General features: G+C 44.4%; 1 protein-coding gene across 1 annotated transcript in view; it reads left to right on the plus strand.

Annotated features, from left to right (window-relative positions):
* LOC122564210 (multidrug and toxin extrusion protein 1-like) overlaps positions 1-15,490 on the plus strand; it is a 74,769-nt gene that overhangs the window by 16,934 nt on the left and 42,345 nt on the right. Inside the window, exons 4-6 of the mRNA XM_043718906.1 lie at positions 4,189-4,337; positions 9,724-9,766; positions 11,740-11,784. Of these exons, the coding sequence (XP_043574841.1) occupies positions 4,189-4,337; positions 9,724-9,766; positions 11,740-11,784 (237 nt within the window). The remainder of the gene's footprint in view (positions 1-4,188; positions 4,338-9,723; positions 9,767-11,739; positions 11,785-15,490) is intronic.

Consider the following 15,490-nt stretch of genomic DNA (forward strand, 5'->3'; position numbering starts at 1 on the left):
CACCCCAACCCCTCACTCACCTCCCTCCACATCCTTTCACTCACCTCCTACCCTAATCCCCTCACACCACAACCCCTCACTCATCCCCATTCTATCCCCTCACTCATCTCCTACCCCATCCCTTCACTCACCTACCACCTTATCCCCTCACTCACCTACCTGCCACTGAATGTGATTGGCACTCTTTGTAAGATTCAATCTCGTCTGGTTTCACTGTTAAATTAGGGATAAATTATTAGCTTGGAGAATGGGGAGGACTCCCCTGACTTTCCTCAGTATAGGGCGGTTTAGATCTAGTTAACAGGACAGAAGTGACCTCAGTTTAGTATCTCACTGGAAAGATAGCACTCCCTCAGTATTGCCCTGGAGAGTCAACAACAGTCAGTCAGCACTGGTTGGAAAAATTGAACAGTTATTTGAAGAGAAACAAGTTTATGATGACATTTGTGCCTTAGATCTGACCAAGGTTCCATGTTGAGCACAGGTACCTCACCTTGGCCTGTAGAAAGGCAGGAGGAAGAGATCAAAGCGGCAGAATGGTGATAGAAGCTAGGGATCTCAAAACAGATACAACAGCAATCAGCGTAATCCAGAGCCTCAGGTTAAATCCCACTGTGGTAGATAGTGAAATTTGAATTAAATAAAATCTGGAGTAACGAGCTGGTCTCATGAGGATCATATAGTTACTGTTGAGTGCTGTAAAAACCAGCTGGTTCACTAACTTCCTTTAAAGACTGATTTCCAAGCACACAGCAATATGAGGTCACAGATTCATTCGCCAAACCTGTGTGGTTTTCTGCAGACGTTTCATCGCCTCGCTAGGTGACATCATCAATGTGTCCTCGATACGGTGTTTGTGGTCTGTCCCACCAGGCAAGTGGGAGTATTCCATCACATTCCTGATTAGTCATTTAGAGTCAGGCAGTGAGTTACTTGCTGCAGAATCCCTGCTCTTGTAGCCTCTGTGACTATGTGGTGAGTCCAGTTGAGTTTCTGGTCAATGGTAACCCCAACGATGTTGATAATGGAGGATTCACTGATGGTAAAACCATTGAATGTCAAGGGGCAGTGATTAGATTGTCTCTTATTGGTGATGGTCATAGCCTTTATTTGTGTGGCATGAATATTACTTGCCACTTGTCAGCCCAAGCCTGGATATTGTCCAAACCTTGTTATATTTGAACATGGGCTGCTTCAGTATCTGAGAAGTCATGAATGCTGCTGAACATTGTGCAATCATCGCGAACATCCCCACTCCTGACCTTGTGATGGAGGGAAGGTCATAGATGATGCAGCTGAAGATGGTTGAGCTTAGAACACTATCCTGAGGTACTCCTGGAGCTGAGATGACTGACCTCCAACAGCCATAACCATCTTAAAAATCCACCACGTATGACTCCAATCAGTGGAGAGCTTGCCCCCGGATACCCACTGATTCCAGTTTTGCTAGGAGCACCTTGATGCCACACTCAGTCTAATGTGCCCTTCACATCAATGTCATTCTCACCTCAGCTCTGGAATTCAGCTCTGTTGTCCAGTGTAATGAGCTGGCGGAACCCAAACTGGGCATCACTGAGCAGGTTATTGCTGAGCAGCTGTTGCTTGATAGCACTGTTGATGACACCTTCATTCATTTTATTGATGATCAAAAGTAGGCCGATGGGAAATGATTGGCTGGGTTGGATTTGTTCTGCTTTTGTGCACAGGATATACCTAGGCAATTTTCCACATTGTTGGGTAGATACCAGCGTTGTAATTGTATTGCAAGAGCTTGGCCAGGGGAGCAGCAACTTCTGGAGTGCTAATCTTCAGTACTGTAGCTACAATGTTGTCAGAGACAATAGCCTTTACAGTATCCAGTGCCTGGAGTACAATCCTGTTGCTGTTGATGGCCCATGGGACCTCGTGGATGCCCAGTCGTGAGTTACTGGGTCTGTTCAAAGTCTGTCCCAGTGATAGTGCCACACAACATGATGGAGCGTATTCTCAATGTGAAGGTGGCACTTCGCCTCCACAAGGAGACGAAGGATAGTGCCATGGACAGATGCATCTGCAGCTGACAGATTGGTAAGAATGAGGTTGAGTATATTTTTCCCTCTTGTTAGTTCCCTCACCACGTGCCGCAGACCCAGTCTTGCAGCTAGGTCCTTTAGGACCTGACCAGCTTGATCAGTAGTGTTACTGCCAAGCCACACGTGATGGTGGACACTGAAATCCCCCACCCAGAGTAGATACTGAGCCCTTGTCACCCTCAGTGCTTCCTCCAAATGTTGTTCAACATGGAGGAGAGCAAATTCATCAGCTGAGGGAGGGTGGTATGTGATAATCAGCAGGACGTTTTCTTGCTCATGATTAGCCTGAAGTCATGAGACATCATGGAGGTCTGGAGTCAATGAGTCAATGTTAAGGGCTCCCAGAGCAACTCCTTCTAACTGTACACTACTGTGCTGCCACCTCTGCTGAGTCTGTCCTGGTGGTGGGACAGGACATACCCAAAGATGGTGATGGTAGTGTCCCAAACACCTTTATATATCTGTCACGTATGATTCCATGCCTATGTTAGGCTGTTCCTTGACAAGTGCATGGGACAGCTCTCCCAATGTTGGCACTAGCCCCCAGATGTTAGTAAGGAGAACTGGTGCTGGGCTATTTCTGCCATTGTCTCTTCTGGTGCCTCTGTCAATGCCAGGTGGTCTGTCCAGTCTCATTTTTTTGTTGAGATTTCATAGTGATTGCAGTTAAGAAATCAATCCCATTGCTGTCCGTCTGGAGCCACATGTAGGCCGGACCAGGTGAGGATGACAGATTTCCCTCCCTGAAGGACATTACTGAAAAGGATTGGTTTTTCCAACAAACAAACAATCAGGAATGGTTTCACGGACTTCAGAAGATTCTTAATTCCAGATTTTTTTTCATTGAACTCAAATTTCACCATCTGCTATGGTGGGATTTGAACCCAGGTCCCCAGAACATTCATTGACTTTCTGGATTAATAATTTAATGATAATATCGACAGATCACTCTCATTCAATGAGATCATGACTGATCTGTGTCCTAATTCCATTTCCCTGCATTTGGCCAATATTCCTTAACGCCTTTGCCTAACAAAATGTATCTATCTCAAAATTAAACCTAACAACTGATCTAACATCCACTGCTGTTTGTAGAAGAGAATTCCAAACATCTACCATCCTTTGTGCATAGATTAGCTTCTCTCTTGTATGGATTGTACCTCATTCTCAGACTGTACACTCTAGCTCCGGAATCTCCAACCAGTGGAAATAGCTTATCTTTATCTACCTTGTCTCTTACTGTTAATACCTTGAATACTTTGATCAGATCACCCCCTTAACCTTCTAAATTCTGGAGAAAACAGGCCAAATGTGTATCACTTCTCTTCATAACTTAACCCTGAAGTCCAGATTATCATTCTTGTAAATCAACATTGTGAAAAGCTTTTCCACACAAAGAGTGATTGGGGTCGAGAGTGTGGCGCTGGAAAAGCACAGCCAGTCAGGCAGCATCCAAGGAGCAGGATAATCAATGTTTCGAGCATAAGCCTGATTTCTCCTGATGAAGGGCTTATGCCCGAAACGTTGATTCTCCTGCTCCTTGGATGCTGCCTGACCAGCTGTGCTTTTCCAGCACCACACTCTCAGCTCTGATCCCCAGCATCTGCAGTCCTCACTTTCTCCAAAGAGTGACTGGAGTCTGGAATGCATGGCCTGAGAGTGTGTTATAGGCAGGATCAATCAAAGCCTTCGAACAGGAAAACCAAAGGAACTGCAGATGCTGTAAATCAGAAACAAAATCAGAAATTGTTGAAAACGTTGAACAGGTCTGACAGCATCTGTGAAAAGAAATCAGAGATAGTGTTTTGGGTCCAGTAACCCTTCCTCAGTTCTGAATCCCGGACTCGAAACTTTAACCCTCGAGCTTTCTGCCGTTGAAATAATTTTCAATTCAATAAAACCGATTGGTCACTAATTCGGTGAAGCTGCTAGATTGTGTTTGTTTCAGATTTCCAGCACTGGCAGTATTTTATGCATAGACAGCAGGAGGTGCTGGATAAAATGTCATTGGCAGGCAGTGAATTGTGAGGGTCAGTAATTTCTCAGGCTTTACAGTTCTTAGAATGTCTGGAGGCATGGGCTGTGCTTGTTAAAAAATACTCCTTTTGATTTCCAGACGTATGGCAGTAAGAACCTGAAACGAATTGGAGTGATTCTCCAAAGAGGGATTCTCATTCTCCTGATCGCCTGCTTTCCCTGCTGGGCTCTCTTCATCAACACCGAGCACATTCTGTTGGCTTTGAAACAGTCTCCAGAAGTGGCCAGGTAAGTATTAATTCCAAAAGATCCAAATGTATCGCTTGGACATTAGCATTACAGAAACATGTACAGCGATGGTGTGAAAAGGAGCAGAAAGGTGCTGGGTCCTGGAGTGGTTGGACACAAGTTCTCTGTACACCTTTACTCTCCAGTTAAAGGGCACCAGCACAGGCAGAGTCAAGAGCAAGGTTAGGGGGCCAGCCTGTTTGCGAGTGGGGAGATCAAATAGCAGGCACCATTGAGAACACTCAAGAGACCCCATCAGCAGAGGTCAGATACACAAATCATTAAACGCACTGAGACAAACTAATAGGGCTGCTGAACAGAAAATGATTCCAGTACTGAATATCTAGAGACCAGGGTAGCATCCTAATCAGATGCATCATAGGTTGGCATGGCAACTGGGCTGACTAAGGCCACAAGAAATTACAGAGAGTTGTGAACACAGTCCAGTCCCTCATGAAAACCAGCCTCCCATCCATTGACTATGTCTACAATTCCCACTGCCTCGGGGAAGCAGCCAACATTATCAAAGAACCCTCCCAGCCTGGTTATAAAATCTTTCACTCTCTTTCAACAGGCAGATGATATAAAAGTTTGAAAACACTTACCAACAGATTCAAGAACAGCTTCTTCCCTGCTGTTATCAGACTTATGAACGCACCTCTCATATGTTAGAGTTGATCTTTCTCTGCACCTTCTCTGTAGCTGTGATACTATAACCTGAATTTTGTTCTATTACCCTGACTTAATAATGTAAGGTATACTTTCTCTGGATAGTATGCAATACAATATTTTTCACTGTATCTTGGTACATGTCACAATAGTAAATCAAATCACTGAAAAGCAGGGATGTTGTATTAAGAAATATGAACCTTAGTTAGACCATACTTACTGCAATGCGAACACTGCTGGTCTCCTCTAATAAACTAGGAGGTGGAGGTGCTGATGTTGGACTGGGGTAGACAAAGTCAAAAATCACACGACACTGGGTTATAGTCCAAATGGTTTATTTGAAATTACAAGCTTTCAGAGCCCCCGCTCCTTCCTACCTGTTGGACTATAACCCAGTGTTGTCTGATTTTTGACTAATAACTTAGGATATTGAAACATTGGGAATGATTTAAAAACTTCTAAAAGATGATAGCAGAACTGAGAGGTGAACTGGGGAGACAATGGAGTAATGTAACTGGACTAATCATGAGCTAATGTTTTAGGAACATGAGGTGGTTTCCCACCTTGGTGGAATTTGAATTCAATAGAAAATGGAGTAGAGAGCTGGTCTATTACATTCACAGTCAATTGTAGACATTCACCAGTTCATACAGGTTCAAATCCCACCATAGCAGATGGTGAATTTTGAATTCAATAAAAATTTGGAATTAAAATCTAATCTAATTAGATTTAATCGAATGATCAAATTAAACTCTAATCCAATAGTGGCCCTTTGTCAATCTTTTTAAAAAACCCATCTGGTTCATTTATACATAGTGTTTTCACACTCTCCCTGTGTCTGTGTGGGTTTCCTCTGAGTGCTCCGGTTTCCACCAACAATCCAAAGATGTGCAGGTTAGGTCAATTGGCCATGCTAAATTGCCCATAGTGTTCAGGGATGTGTAGGTTAGGTGCGTTAGTCAGGGGTAAATATAGGATAATAGGGTAGGGGAATGGGACAGGGTGGGTTACTGTTCGAAGGTTTGATATGGACTTGTTGGGTCGAAGGGCCTGTTTCTACACTGTAGGGATTCCTCTGTTCTTTCGGGGAGTACATCTTCCCTCAAATGATCCTAGCAAGGTATTCAGTTCAAAGCGCAGTTAGGGATGGGGCAGTGAATGCCAGACCAGCCAGCAATGTCCACATCCCAGGACTGACCGAATGAAAGATCATACCCATTGAGAAAAGTGGAACAGGCATGGAATTCTTGAATCCATAAGACTGATTCCTGAACTGAAAACACAACGTTGCTGGAAATATCTGGCAGCACCTGCCGAAAGAGAAGCTGACCTGAGAGATCTTTAAGACATCTAAAGGGTTTTGCTGTGATTCATGGTGAGAGTGGCTGGAATTTTACATACCCGCCTCAGGCAGCAGACTGGGAGAAAGTGAGGACTGCAAATGCTGAAGATCAGAGTCAAAGAGTGTGGCGCTGGAAAAGCATCCGAGGAGCAGGAGCGTCGACGTTTCAGGCATAAGGTTCCTGATGAAAAGCTTATGCCCGGAACGTCGATTCTCCTGCTCTTCGGATGCTGCCTGACCTGCTGTGCTTTTCCAGCACCACACTCTTGACTCAGGCAGCAGACTGCAAGGTTAAAGGGATATGAAATTGGGCCAAATGGGAGGGGCGGCTATGCGTCCTGCAGTTATTTTACCCCTGGTGGCGTAAATATTAGGCAGCCTGCTTAACCTTAGTGCATTTAAAAGATCATTTAAAGGCTTCACCCCACCATTGTAGTTTTTTTAACTGCAGACACAGAGGGACTCATAGAGCAGTCATACAGCACTGAAGCAGACCCTTTGGTCCAACCAGTCCATACCAAGTGTAATCCCAAAATAAACCAGTCCCACCTGCCGGCTCCTGGCCCATATCCCCCCAAACCTTTCCTATTCATGTACTTATCCAAATGTCTTTTAAACATTGTTATTGTACCCACATCCACCACTTCCTCAGGAAGTTCACTCCATACACAAACTGCCCTCTCTATTAAAAATTTACCTCTTAAGCCTTTTTTAAATCTCTCTTCTCTCACCTTAAAAGTGTGCCTCTTAGTCTTGAAAATCCTAGGGAAAAGACAACTACCATCAACTCCATCCATACTTCTCATTATTTGTATACCATTATCAGGTCACCTCTCAACCTCCTACACTCTGGTGAAAGAAGTCCTAGCCTATCCAGCCTTTCTTTATAACTCAAACCTTCAGTACCCAGTAACATCCTGGTAAGTCACTTTTGAACTCTCTACAGCTTAATAGTATCCTTCCTATAACTGGTGACCAGAACTGGATACAGTATTCCAGAAGAGGCCTTACCAATGTCATTACAACCTCAACATGATGTTGCATCTCTTAAACTCAAAGGACTGAGCAACGAAGACAAGTGTGCCAAATGCCTTTGTAACCACCCTGTCCATAGGTGAGGCAAACTTCAAAGAATTTTATACTTGCACCCCTAGGTCCCTCTGTTCTACAACACTACCCAAGGGCCTACCATTAATTGTATAAGCCCTACCCTTGTTTGTTGTATCAAATGCAATACCTCACATTTATCCAGATTGAACTCTGTCTGCCATTTATCAGCCCATGGACCCATTAGATCAATATCCCTTTGTAATCTTAGGAAACCTTCTTCACTGTCCACTATGCCACCAACATTCGTGTCATCTGCAAACTTACTAACCATGCCTTCTATATTCACATCTAAATCTTTTCTATAAATGACAAACAAAAGTGGACCCAGCACCGATCCCTGTGGAACAACGCTGGTCACAGGCCTCCAGTCCAAAAAGCAATCCTCCACCATCACCCACTGTTCTCCTGCTGTTAACCCAATTATGTATCCAAATGGCAAGCTCACCCTGAATCCCATGTGACCTAACTTTACTAATCAGTCTACCATACGGAACCTTGTCAAAGGCTTTGCTAAAATCAAAATAAACAATGTCTACTGCTCGGCCATCATCAATCTTTTTGGTAACTTCCTCAAAAACTCAATCAAGTTTGTGAGAGATGATTTTCTTCATAGAAAACCATGCTGACTATCTCGAATCAATTTTTGCCTCTTTATATGTCTATAAATCCTACCTTTCATAATCATCTCCCACAATTTACCCACAATTGAAGTCAGACCCATAGGTCTATAGTTCCCTAGTTTCTCCTTATAATCTTTTGTAAACAAAGGCAGAACATTAGCTACCGTCCAATTATCAGGCACCTCGCCCATCGCTATGGGTGATACAAATATTTCTGTAAGTGATCGTGTAATTTCCTCTCTTAATTCTCACAATGTTCTGGGATACATTAGATCAGGTCCCAGAGATTTGTCCAACTTTATATTCTTTAAGACCTCCTGAACGTCCTCTTCTGCAGTGTGAACTGCTTTTAAAGCATCAACGTTTATTTCTTTGCATTCACTAGACTCCATTTCTTTCTCCACCCGTAAAACCTGAAGCAAAATATTCATTTAGTATCTCCTGGGGTTCAACACAAAGATGACCTCCTTGATCTTTAAGAGGCCTACCCTCTCTCTAGTTATTCTCTTTCGCTCCCTCCTTATTGAGCGCCCTGTGCCACATGACTGTGACCAGGGTTGCCCCCACTGGAAGATCACCACCTACTCTTGATGTCAACCCTACCCCCCTCACCATCCTTGGCAAGCCCAGCCCCTTGGGCCTGCACTCCAGATCTCCTCAGTATTCTCTGCTCCTGGAATTGCTGCAGTTCCAGCACTGGCCACTGCTCCTAGTGGCAGTGTGTAGGTGCTGAAGAGCTGCCTAATTGGCTATCAGCTCTTGGTAGTGGGACATCTTGTCACCGAGCGGGCAGATATTTCAGACCAATCAACTGCCAGAGGAGAATTCAATCATGGCTTCAACAGTAGGCTGCTCTCCTTACTTGGTCTGGTTTACATGTGACTCCAGACCAAAGCAAAGTGGTCAACTCTTAACTGCCCTCAGGGATGGTTGGGTAATAAATGCTGGCCTAGCCAGTGACGCCCACACTCCATGAATGAATTAAGAAAGAAAGAGTTTGTAGTAGGTCCAAATAAATTGGATCTAGGGGGAGGAGAGCCTCCTTCGCTACAGGGGAACTTGGTGGGGGACTGTCATTATTTCCACATACGCTGTCAGTAATAGATACACTTAAACAGGCTTAATGCAAACCTCTTCAGGGTGAAGTGCAGGTCAGTCCTTTCCTTTTGATGGGGAATGTTCTCCTACTAGACAACACCCCCGCCATGCCACCAGGGTTATGAACTGAAAGTACTCCATTACACAACTGAGTCTGACTGACAGGAGCTCCTGTGATTTGAACCCGTTGATCCTGTCGGACGTTGCATACCAATTCCTAAAGTGTGCTGAGCCAGATGCCTGCTTTGGCCTTTCTTTATCCCTGACTTAGAACAAAATGTGAAGAATTAGCCATATCTGTTTACTTGCAAATAAGAATTTTAAACCATACTGTGAAGAAATTGTACCTTGTACCATGTGTTTCGAATTGTCTCATAAACATATTAGTAAGGTTATGTATTCCGCAGGAATTTCTATTGGGACTGGTTGTTCATGATTAAGGTTAAATCTCTCAGAATTCAGTTCTATCAGCACATACTCTGTGCCTGTTGTGAATTTAGAGACACCTTCCCAGTCATTTACCAACTTTGATTTCTTTTCCTTGCAGGTTAACCCAGCTGTATGTATGGATATTCATCCCTGGCCTCCCTGTAAGTACAATTAACGTAGGAATGTGAGTGTTGCAGATGAAAAGTTTAAAAATTAATTAATAGTTGCTGTGACCAACGGGCAAGTCAATATGCGGTGTGGCCCCGTGTCATACAGTCTGCATTGTTCCCAGCTCTGATGCTCAGTCTGAACTGGTTCACAGTGACAAGATTACGGTTGGACATGTCACTCCAAAGACAGTATTTTGCTCCAATTGCCAATGTCCTGCTGTGACTCAGTGACACCAGTTGTTGGCTCCAGCTCCAAAGCAGAGGCCAAATTCAGCTTGACAACTCCTGGTGCAGTGCAGACAGAGTGTTGCACTGCCTTCTCACAGGTGTGGAATGAAGACTGTGCTCTGACCTCTCATACATGATGTGAAGAACTGAGGAGTTCCCTCAGGTGCTCTCCTAATATTTATAACCTAGAAACACAGATCTCATTTCTGCTTGTGGGAGCTTTCTGTGTGCAAACTGTATGCCACAAACACAATAGTGATTGCAACTACAAACTCCTTAACTGAGCACTTAGGGACTGCCCGAGAGCATGACAGGCACTGTACAAGTCCCTCTTTACTAGATTTGATTTGAGTTATTGTTGTCACATGTAACAAGATACAGTGACAAGTATTGTTTTGTTTGCTAACCAGACAAATCGTCCCTTACATAAGTACATCAGGGTAATAGAACAGAATGCAGACTATAGTGGTACAGCCACAGAGAAGATGCAAGGAAAGATCAGCTCTAATAAACATAAGTTTGTTCATAAGTCTGATAACAGCAGGGAAGAAACTATTCTTGAATCTGTTGGTACGTGTTTTCAAACTTTTGTATCTTCTGCACGATGGAAAAGAGGGAAAGTGAGCATAACTGAAATGGGAGGGGTCTTTGATTAGTTTAGTATGCTATTTAACTGTGGAGGCTATCACACAGTTGACTTCTCTCAATGTCCATGGAGGCTCAGTGGATGATAAATTGTCTGGGACCCTCAGCTCACATTTTCTCAGTTTTTGTAGGTAAACAGTGGTGCATCCAAATGGTAAATTCCACAACTTCCGTGTTATATTGGGGACTGCAGGCAGGATTCTTTCGGCCTATATTTCTGTCCCCGAGGAGAGGGGGGGAGGGATTGGCTGGAGTGAGGAAGGGCGTGCACTCACACACTAAAACATTAGAGGGAGCCTATGACCTTAAAAAATAACCTCACTTTGTAGTCTTAAAGTAAAACACCATGATTGAGCAACGGAAAGGACAAATAGCACAGTGGGTCTGATGAATGGGAGTGAAACAGATCTATCTTCGAAGAAGGGAGTGAATAAAATATTAGTTCCATCTAGATAGTGTGACGAAGCTGCCCCTTTAGCAAGGTTATTTTGTTCTTGGGTCTTTCTTAAGAGAGACCATAAAGGCAGAGGTGCCGAAATGTCTGGACAGAGACTAGTTAACAATGGCAAGGGAATGGCCAGTTCTCCCAGTTCAGGATTTTTCTAGTTTCTTTTAGTTGTAACAGTGAGAACCTGCTGCAGTCCAGAGAAAGGTTCCAAGCTTCAGCAGATGATTCTTGATTGGCTTCTGTCTCTGAAATCTCTCCTGCCTGTGAGAGCCTGTATTTGAATTTACCTTTTGCCAAAGGGATGTGTTTATGGGATGTTACGGGATTTGGAACAGCTCTTTGGTTGAGTTGCAGTATCGAGTCGTTGAATTTTTGGAAAGTTCAGTTATTCTAAATTCTGTTTTCTTTTGGTTGTGTTCCAACCATAATGTGTAAATAAATTCTGTTTTGCTTAAAGGCAAGTGGTTTGACCGGCTGCATCACACCTGGAATCACCCACTTCACATCTGCCTTTAAAATAAGGAAAAGTTAGGGTTTGGGCTACCTTCTTAAGATATTTTGAGGAGGGATCTGGCCTGGTCCATAACAATGGCAACGATTGCAGCATGTGTCATCTTAATGGTTTCTCCTTGTGTTTCCATAGGCAACTTTTCTTTATCAATTAGAGATCAGATACCTTCAGAATCAGGTATGGTGGCTACATTTTGATTTGGCATGCATAACAATTTAATAACTGTTCCTGAAAACTGTTATTGGGAATTCTTCAGTTTCATTTCCCTTAATTTAAAGTTCAACTGCGATCAGGGTAGAAGATTCTTTTTTTATTAAAAAGTGAAGGATACCGTATCACATGGATGTTGTAAATGGAAACTAGTCCAGGTGGCACGGTGGCTGGAGTAGGTTTGCCTTCCCTGCGGTACCCTTTCCGGTAAGTCCCTGATCTCAGCGATCCCCTTGTGAGGATGGAGGTGGTGAACGGAGACCATGTGTCTCCCCACGGGAAGAGAGAGAGAGAGAGAGAGAATGTTCAGAGGCGAGACATCCAGGAGGTAGGGAGGAATGTGGGTGCGGGCTCATTCACACCTCAAGCAGTCAAACCAAAAACGTCACAAGGAAACACCGTGGGGCTCGGTTATTTGCCAGCCAAGGTCAATGGGATGAAGCGTCTTTTATTCTCCCTTGCTGGTGATGGAGTGCAGGAGGAAGGGATGTAGTGTTAAAATCAGGGCCAGGCCATACAGAAGCAACTCTCCACAAACACTGCTTCACCCAACGGCTAGGGAAAGTGAGGAACTGTCCCCATAGTAAAGCAATAGATGGTGGTATGATTAATTGTCCCAACTCTGAGATTGATAGATTATTGCTAGGTAATAATATCATGAAGGGCTATAGAGCCAGGCAGGCAGAGGAGGTTAGGACACTGCGTCTAGTTTAATTGTGAAAACTGCACAGCATGGGCAGGTTGGGCTGAAGGGCCTGTTTCCATGCAGTAGACCTCTATGATTCTAGGATAGAGACCATGCGCCATCTTGTTGGGGGGTGGGTCTTGTGGCACAGCGGCTGCGTCCCTACCTCTGGGCTAGGGGGTCTAGGTTCAAGTCCCACCTGCTGCAAAAGTGTGTCGTAACACAGTCCACAATCCCATTGGATGGCCAAGAAGGTTCAAGGGGCTGAATGGCCTCTCGGTCAGTCCAGGTGTGCGTGGTGAAGTCCGATCTCCAGAGGGGAAAGCAGTGTAGGAAATACAAGCCGCCATTTTCAACTCCAGGAATGTTTGTTAATGATCTGATCACTTAGCCTGGCAGTGGTGATGCCTGTGATTAGCGGTGCTGTGATGCTGCAATACTCCTCAGCTGTCATTCATTGCCAGGTTCTCAGTGTAAGCCATGAATAGTTCAGAGATCTGACCATTCTCAAAGTGGGATATGCATAAGGTGCATGATGTTTGACAGAAATCAGTTTCTGATCTCCTGTACGTGTTTGTGTCTCATAATTCTCTTCTTTAAAACCAGGACAGGTAAGGACCTGGGGAGTGTTGCCAAATGATGAGACCATAGACTGCAGATTCCTAGTTCCTTGAAAGTGGAGTTGCAGGTAGATAGGATAGTGAAGAAAGAGTTTGGTATACTTTCCTTTATTGGCCAGAGCATTGAGTATAGGAGTTGGAAGGACTGTGCGGATATCTGGTTGGCAGGGAAGTGTTGGACTGAAGAATCTGTTTCCGTGCTGTACATCTCTATGACTCTACAACTACAAGCCTTGAGTTAACACTTCCATCTCTTTATAACCTCCCCTGCCCACATTATCTGCACTCCTCCAGGTCTGACTGCTTCACCTTTGGGGATTGTATTTTCAGTTGCTTAGACCCTTACCTCTGGAATTCCTTCCATAAAACTTTCAGCCTCTCTATCTCCCTTGAAGACGCTCCTTAAAACTTATACTTTTACCTACACCTATCCCACTATTGCTTTCTCAACTTTTGTTTGGTAACGCTCCTGTAAAGAGGACCTTTAACTAGCTCCATGCTGTTTTATAGATGCTGTTGATTGAAAGTTATGCATCTGCACTTTAACTATTGAAAGGCAAAGGGTGAAATCTTCACCTGAGAAGTGATGGGGAAGGTGGTGGGACGAGTTGGCATACCAAGATACCCGTACCTTTATCACCAGCACAGTGATTTGGTTCCGACCTAGTTACCCTGCCACTCAGTAAGGCCCTCAGGAGGTTAATTAATGACTTTTAAAGATTAATTGATAGGATCTGGGAGCTGGCAGCTCTGTCTTACTGATGTCATGGCCAGAAACTGCCAGCCTCTGATTGCCTGGCACACAAAAGACCATGGAGAAAGTGAGGACTGCAGATACTGGAAGTCAGAGTCGAGAGTGTGGTGCTGGAAAAGCACAGCCGCTCAGGCAGCATCCGAGGAGCAGGACTTAATTCCTGATGAAGGACCTATGCTGAAACATCAATTCTCCTGCTCCTCGGATGCTGTCTGACCTGCTGTGCATTTCCAGCACCACACTCTCGACCCAAAAGACCCTGGGCAGGCAATTGGCTGTTCAACGGGACTTCTTACCTCGATAGCCTCAGATTTCCCTGCTGTAAACTCTTCAGCTTTTGAAAAATCCAGACCTCTGGGCACCAACTCCAAAATCCTTGAATATATTGCTGCTGTCCAAATCCATGCCAATCCTTCACCCATCTCCATAACATCGCTGGATTGATCCTGATCGAGGTTTATGATCCTCCTTCGACTTCCTCTGCAAACTTCAACATAGTTTGCTACATTTTCCCTCAGAGGCTGAAGTGTGATCTTCTAGAGGTTTATATCATGAGGGGAAAGGCTAGGATAAATAGTCATGATCTTTTCCCTAGGGTGGATGAGTCCAGAACTAGAGGGCATCGGTTTAGGGTGAAAGGGGAAAAATTGAAAAGAGACCTGAGGTCCTAGGATGGGCTAAACAGAGACATGCATGAGGATTCCTAGAGGCCTGGCATTCAAACCAGAACGCCATTGACAAAAATATCGATTTGGACCCCATTTACCAACTTCTGAGAATAAGAACTAGAAATTATATCACCCACCTTAAGAGACCAAGATACATAAATAGAAAGTGGGGCATAACACCAGCACTTAACCAGAGGCTCACTGATGATGTTACCTTGTATGGTGATGAAACGTCTGAAAACAAACCTTCCAGCTCAGCGAGCAAACTTACAATCTGATCCACAACCTGAGATACAAATCTTCTCAAAAATCACAATCCAGACCTGGGTTCATATCGCAGCATGGAAGATGGGGAAATTTAAATTCAACAAAAATATAGAAGTAGAAGCTAGCCCAGTGTGATCAGTTGATTGTTGTAAATTCGTTCACTCATGCCCCTTAGAGGAGGAAACCTGCCATCCTTACCTGGTCTGGCCTGCACGTGACTCCACACCCACAGCAATGTGGTTGCCTCTTAAAGCACCCTCTGAAATCGCCAAATAAAACTACTCAGTTCCAGAACAATTTTTGTTTGTTTCATTCATGAGATGAGGGTGTCACTGGCTAGGCAACATTTATTGTCATTCTGGATTAGTGGTGCTGGAAGAGCACAGCAGTTCAGGCAGCATCCAAGGAGCTTCGAAATCAACGTTTCGGGCAAAAAGCCCTTCATCAGGAATAAAGGCAGTGAGCCTGAAGCGTGGAGATAAGCTAGAGGAGGGTGGCGGTGGGGAGGAAGTAGCATAGAGTACAATAGGTCAGTGGGGGAGGGGATGAAGGTGATAGGTCAGGGAGGAGAGGGTGGAGTGGATAAGTGGAAAAAGAGATAGGCAGGTAGGACAAGTCCGGACAAGTCATGGGGACAGTGCTGAGCTGGAAGTTTGGAACTAGGGTGAGGTGGGGGAAG

This window comes from Chiloscyllium plagiosum, chromosome 28 (genome assembly GCF_004010195.1).
Source record: "Chiloscyllium plagiosum isolate BGI_BamShark_2017 chromosome 28, ASM401019v2, whole genome shotgun sequence".
Taxonomy (NCBI): domain Eukaryota; kingdom Metazoa; phylum Chordata; class Chondrichthyes; order Orectolobiformes; family Hemiscylliidae; genus Chiloscyllium; species Chiloscyllium plagiosum.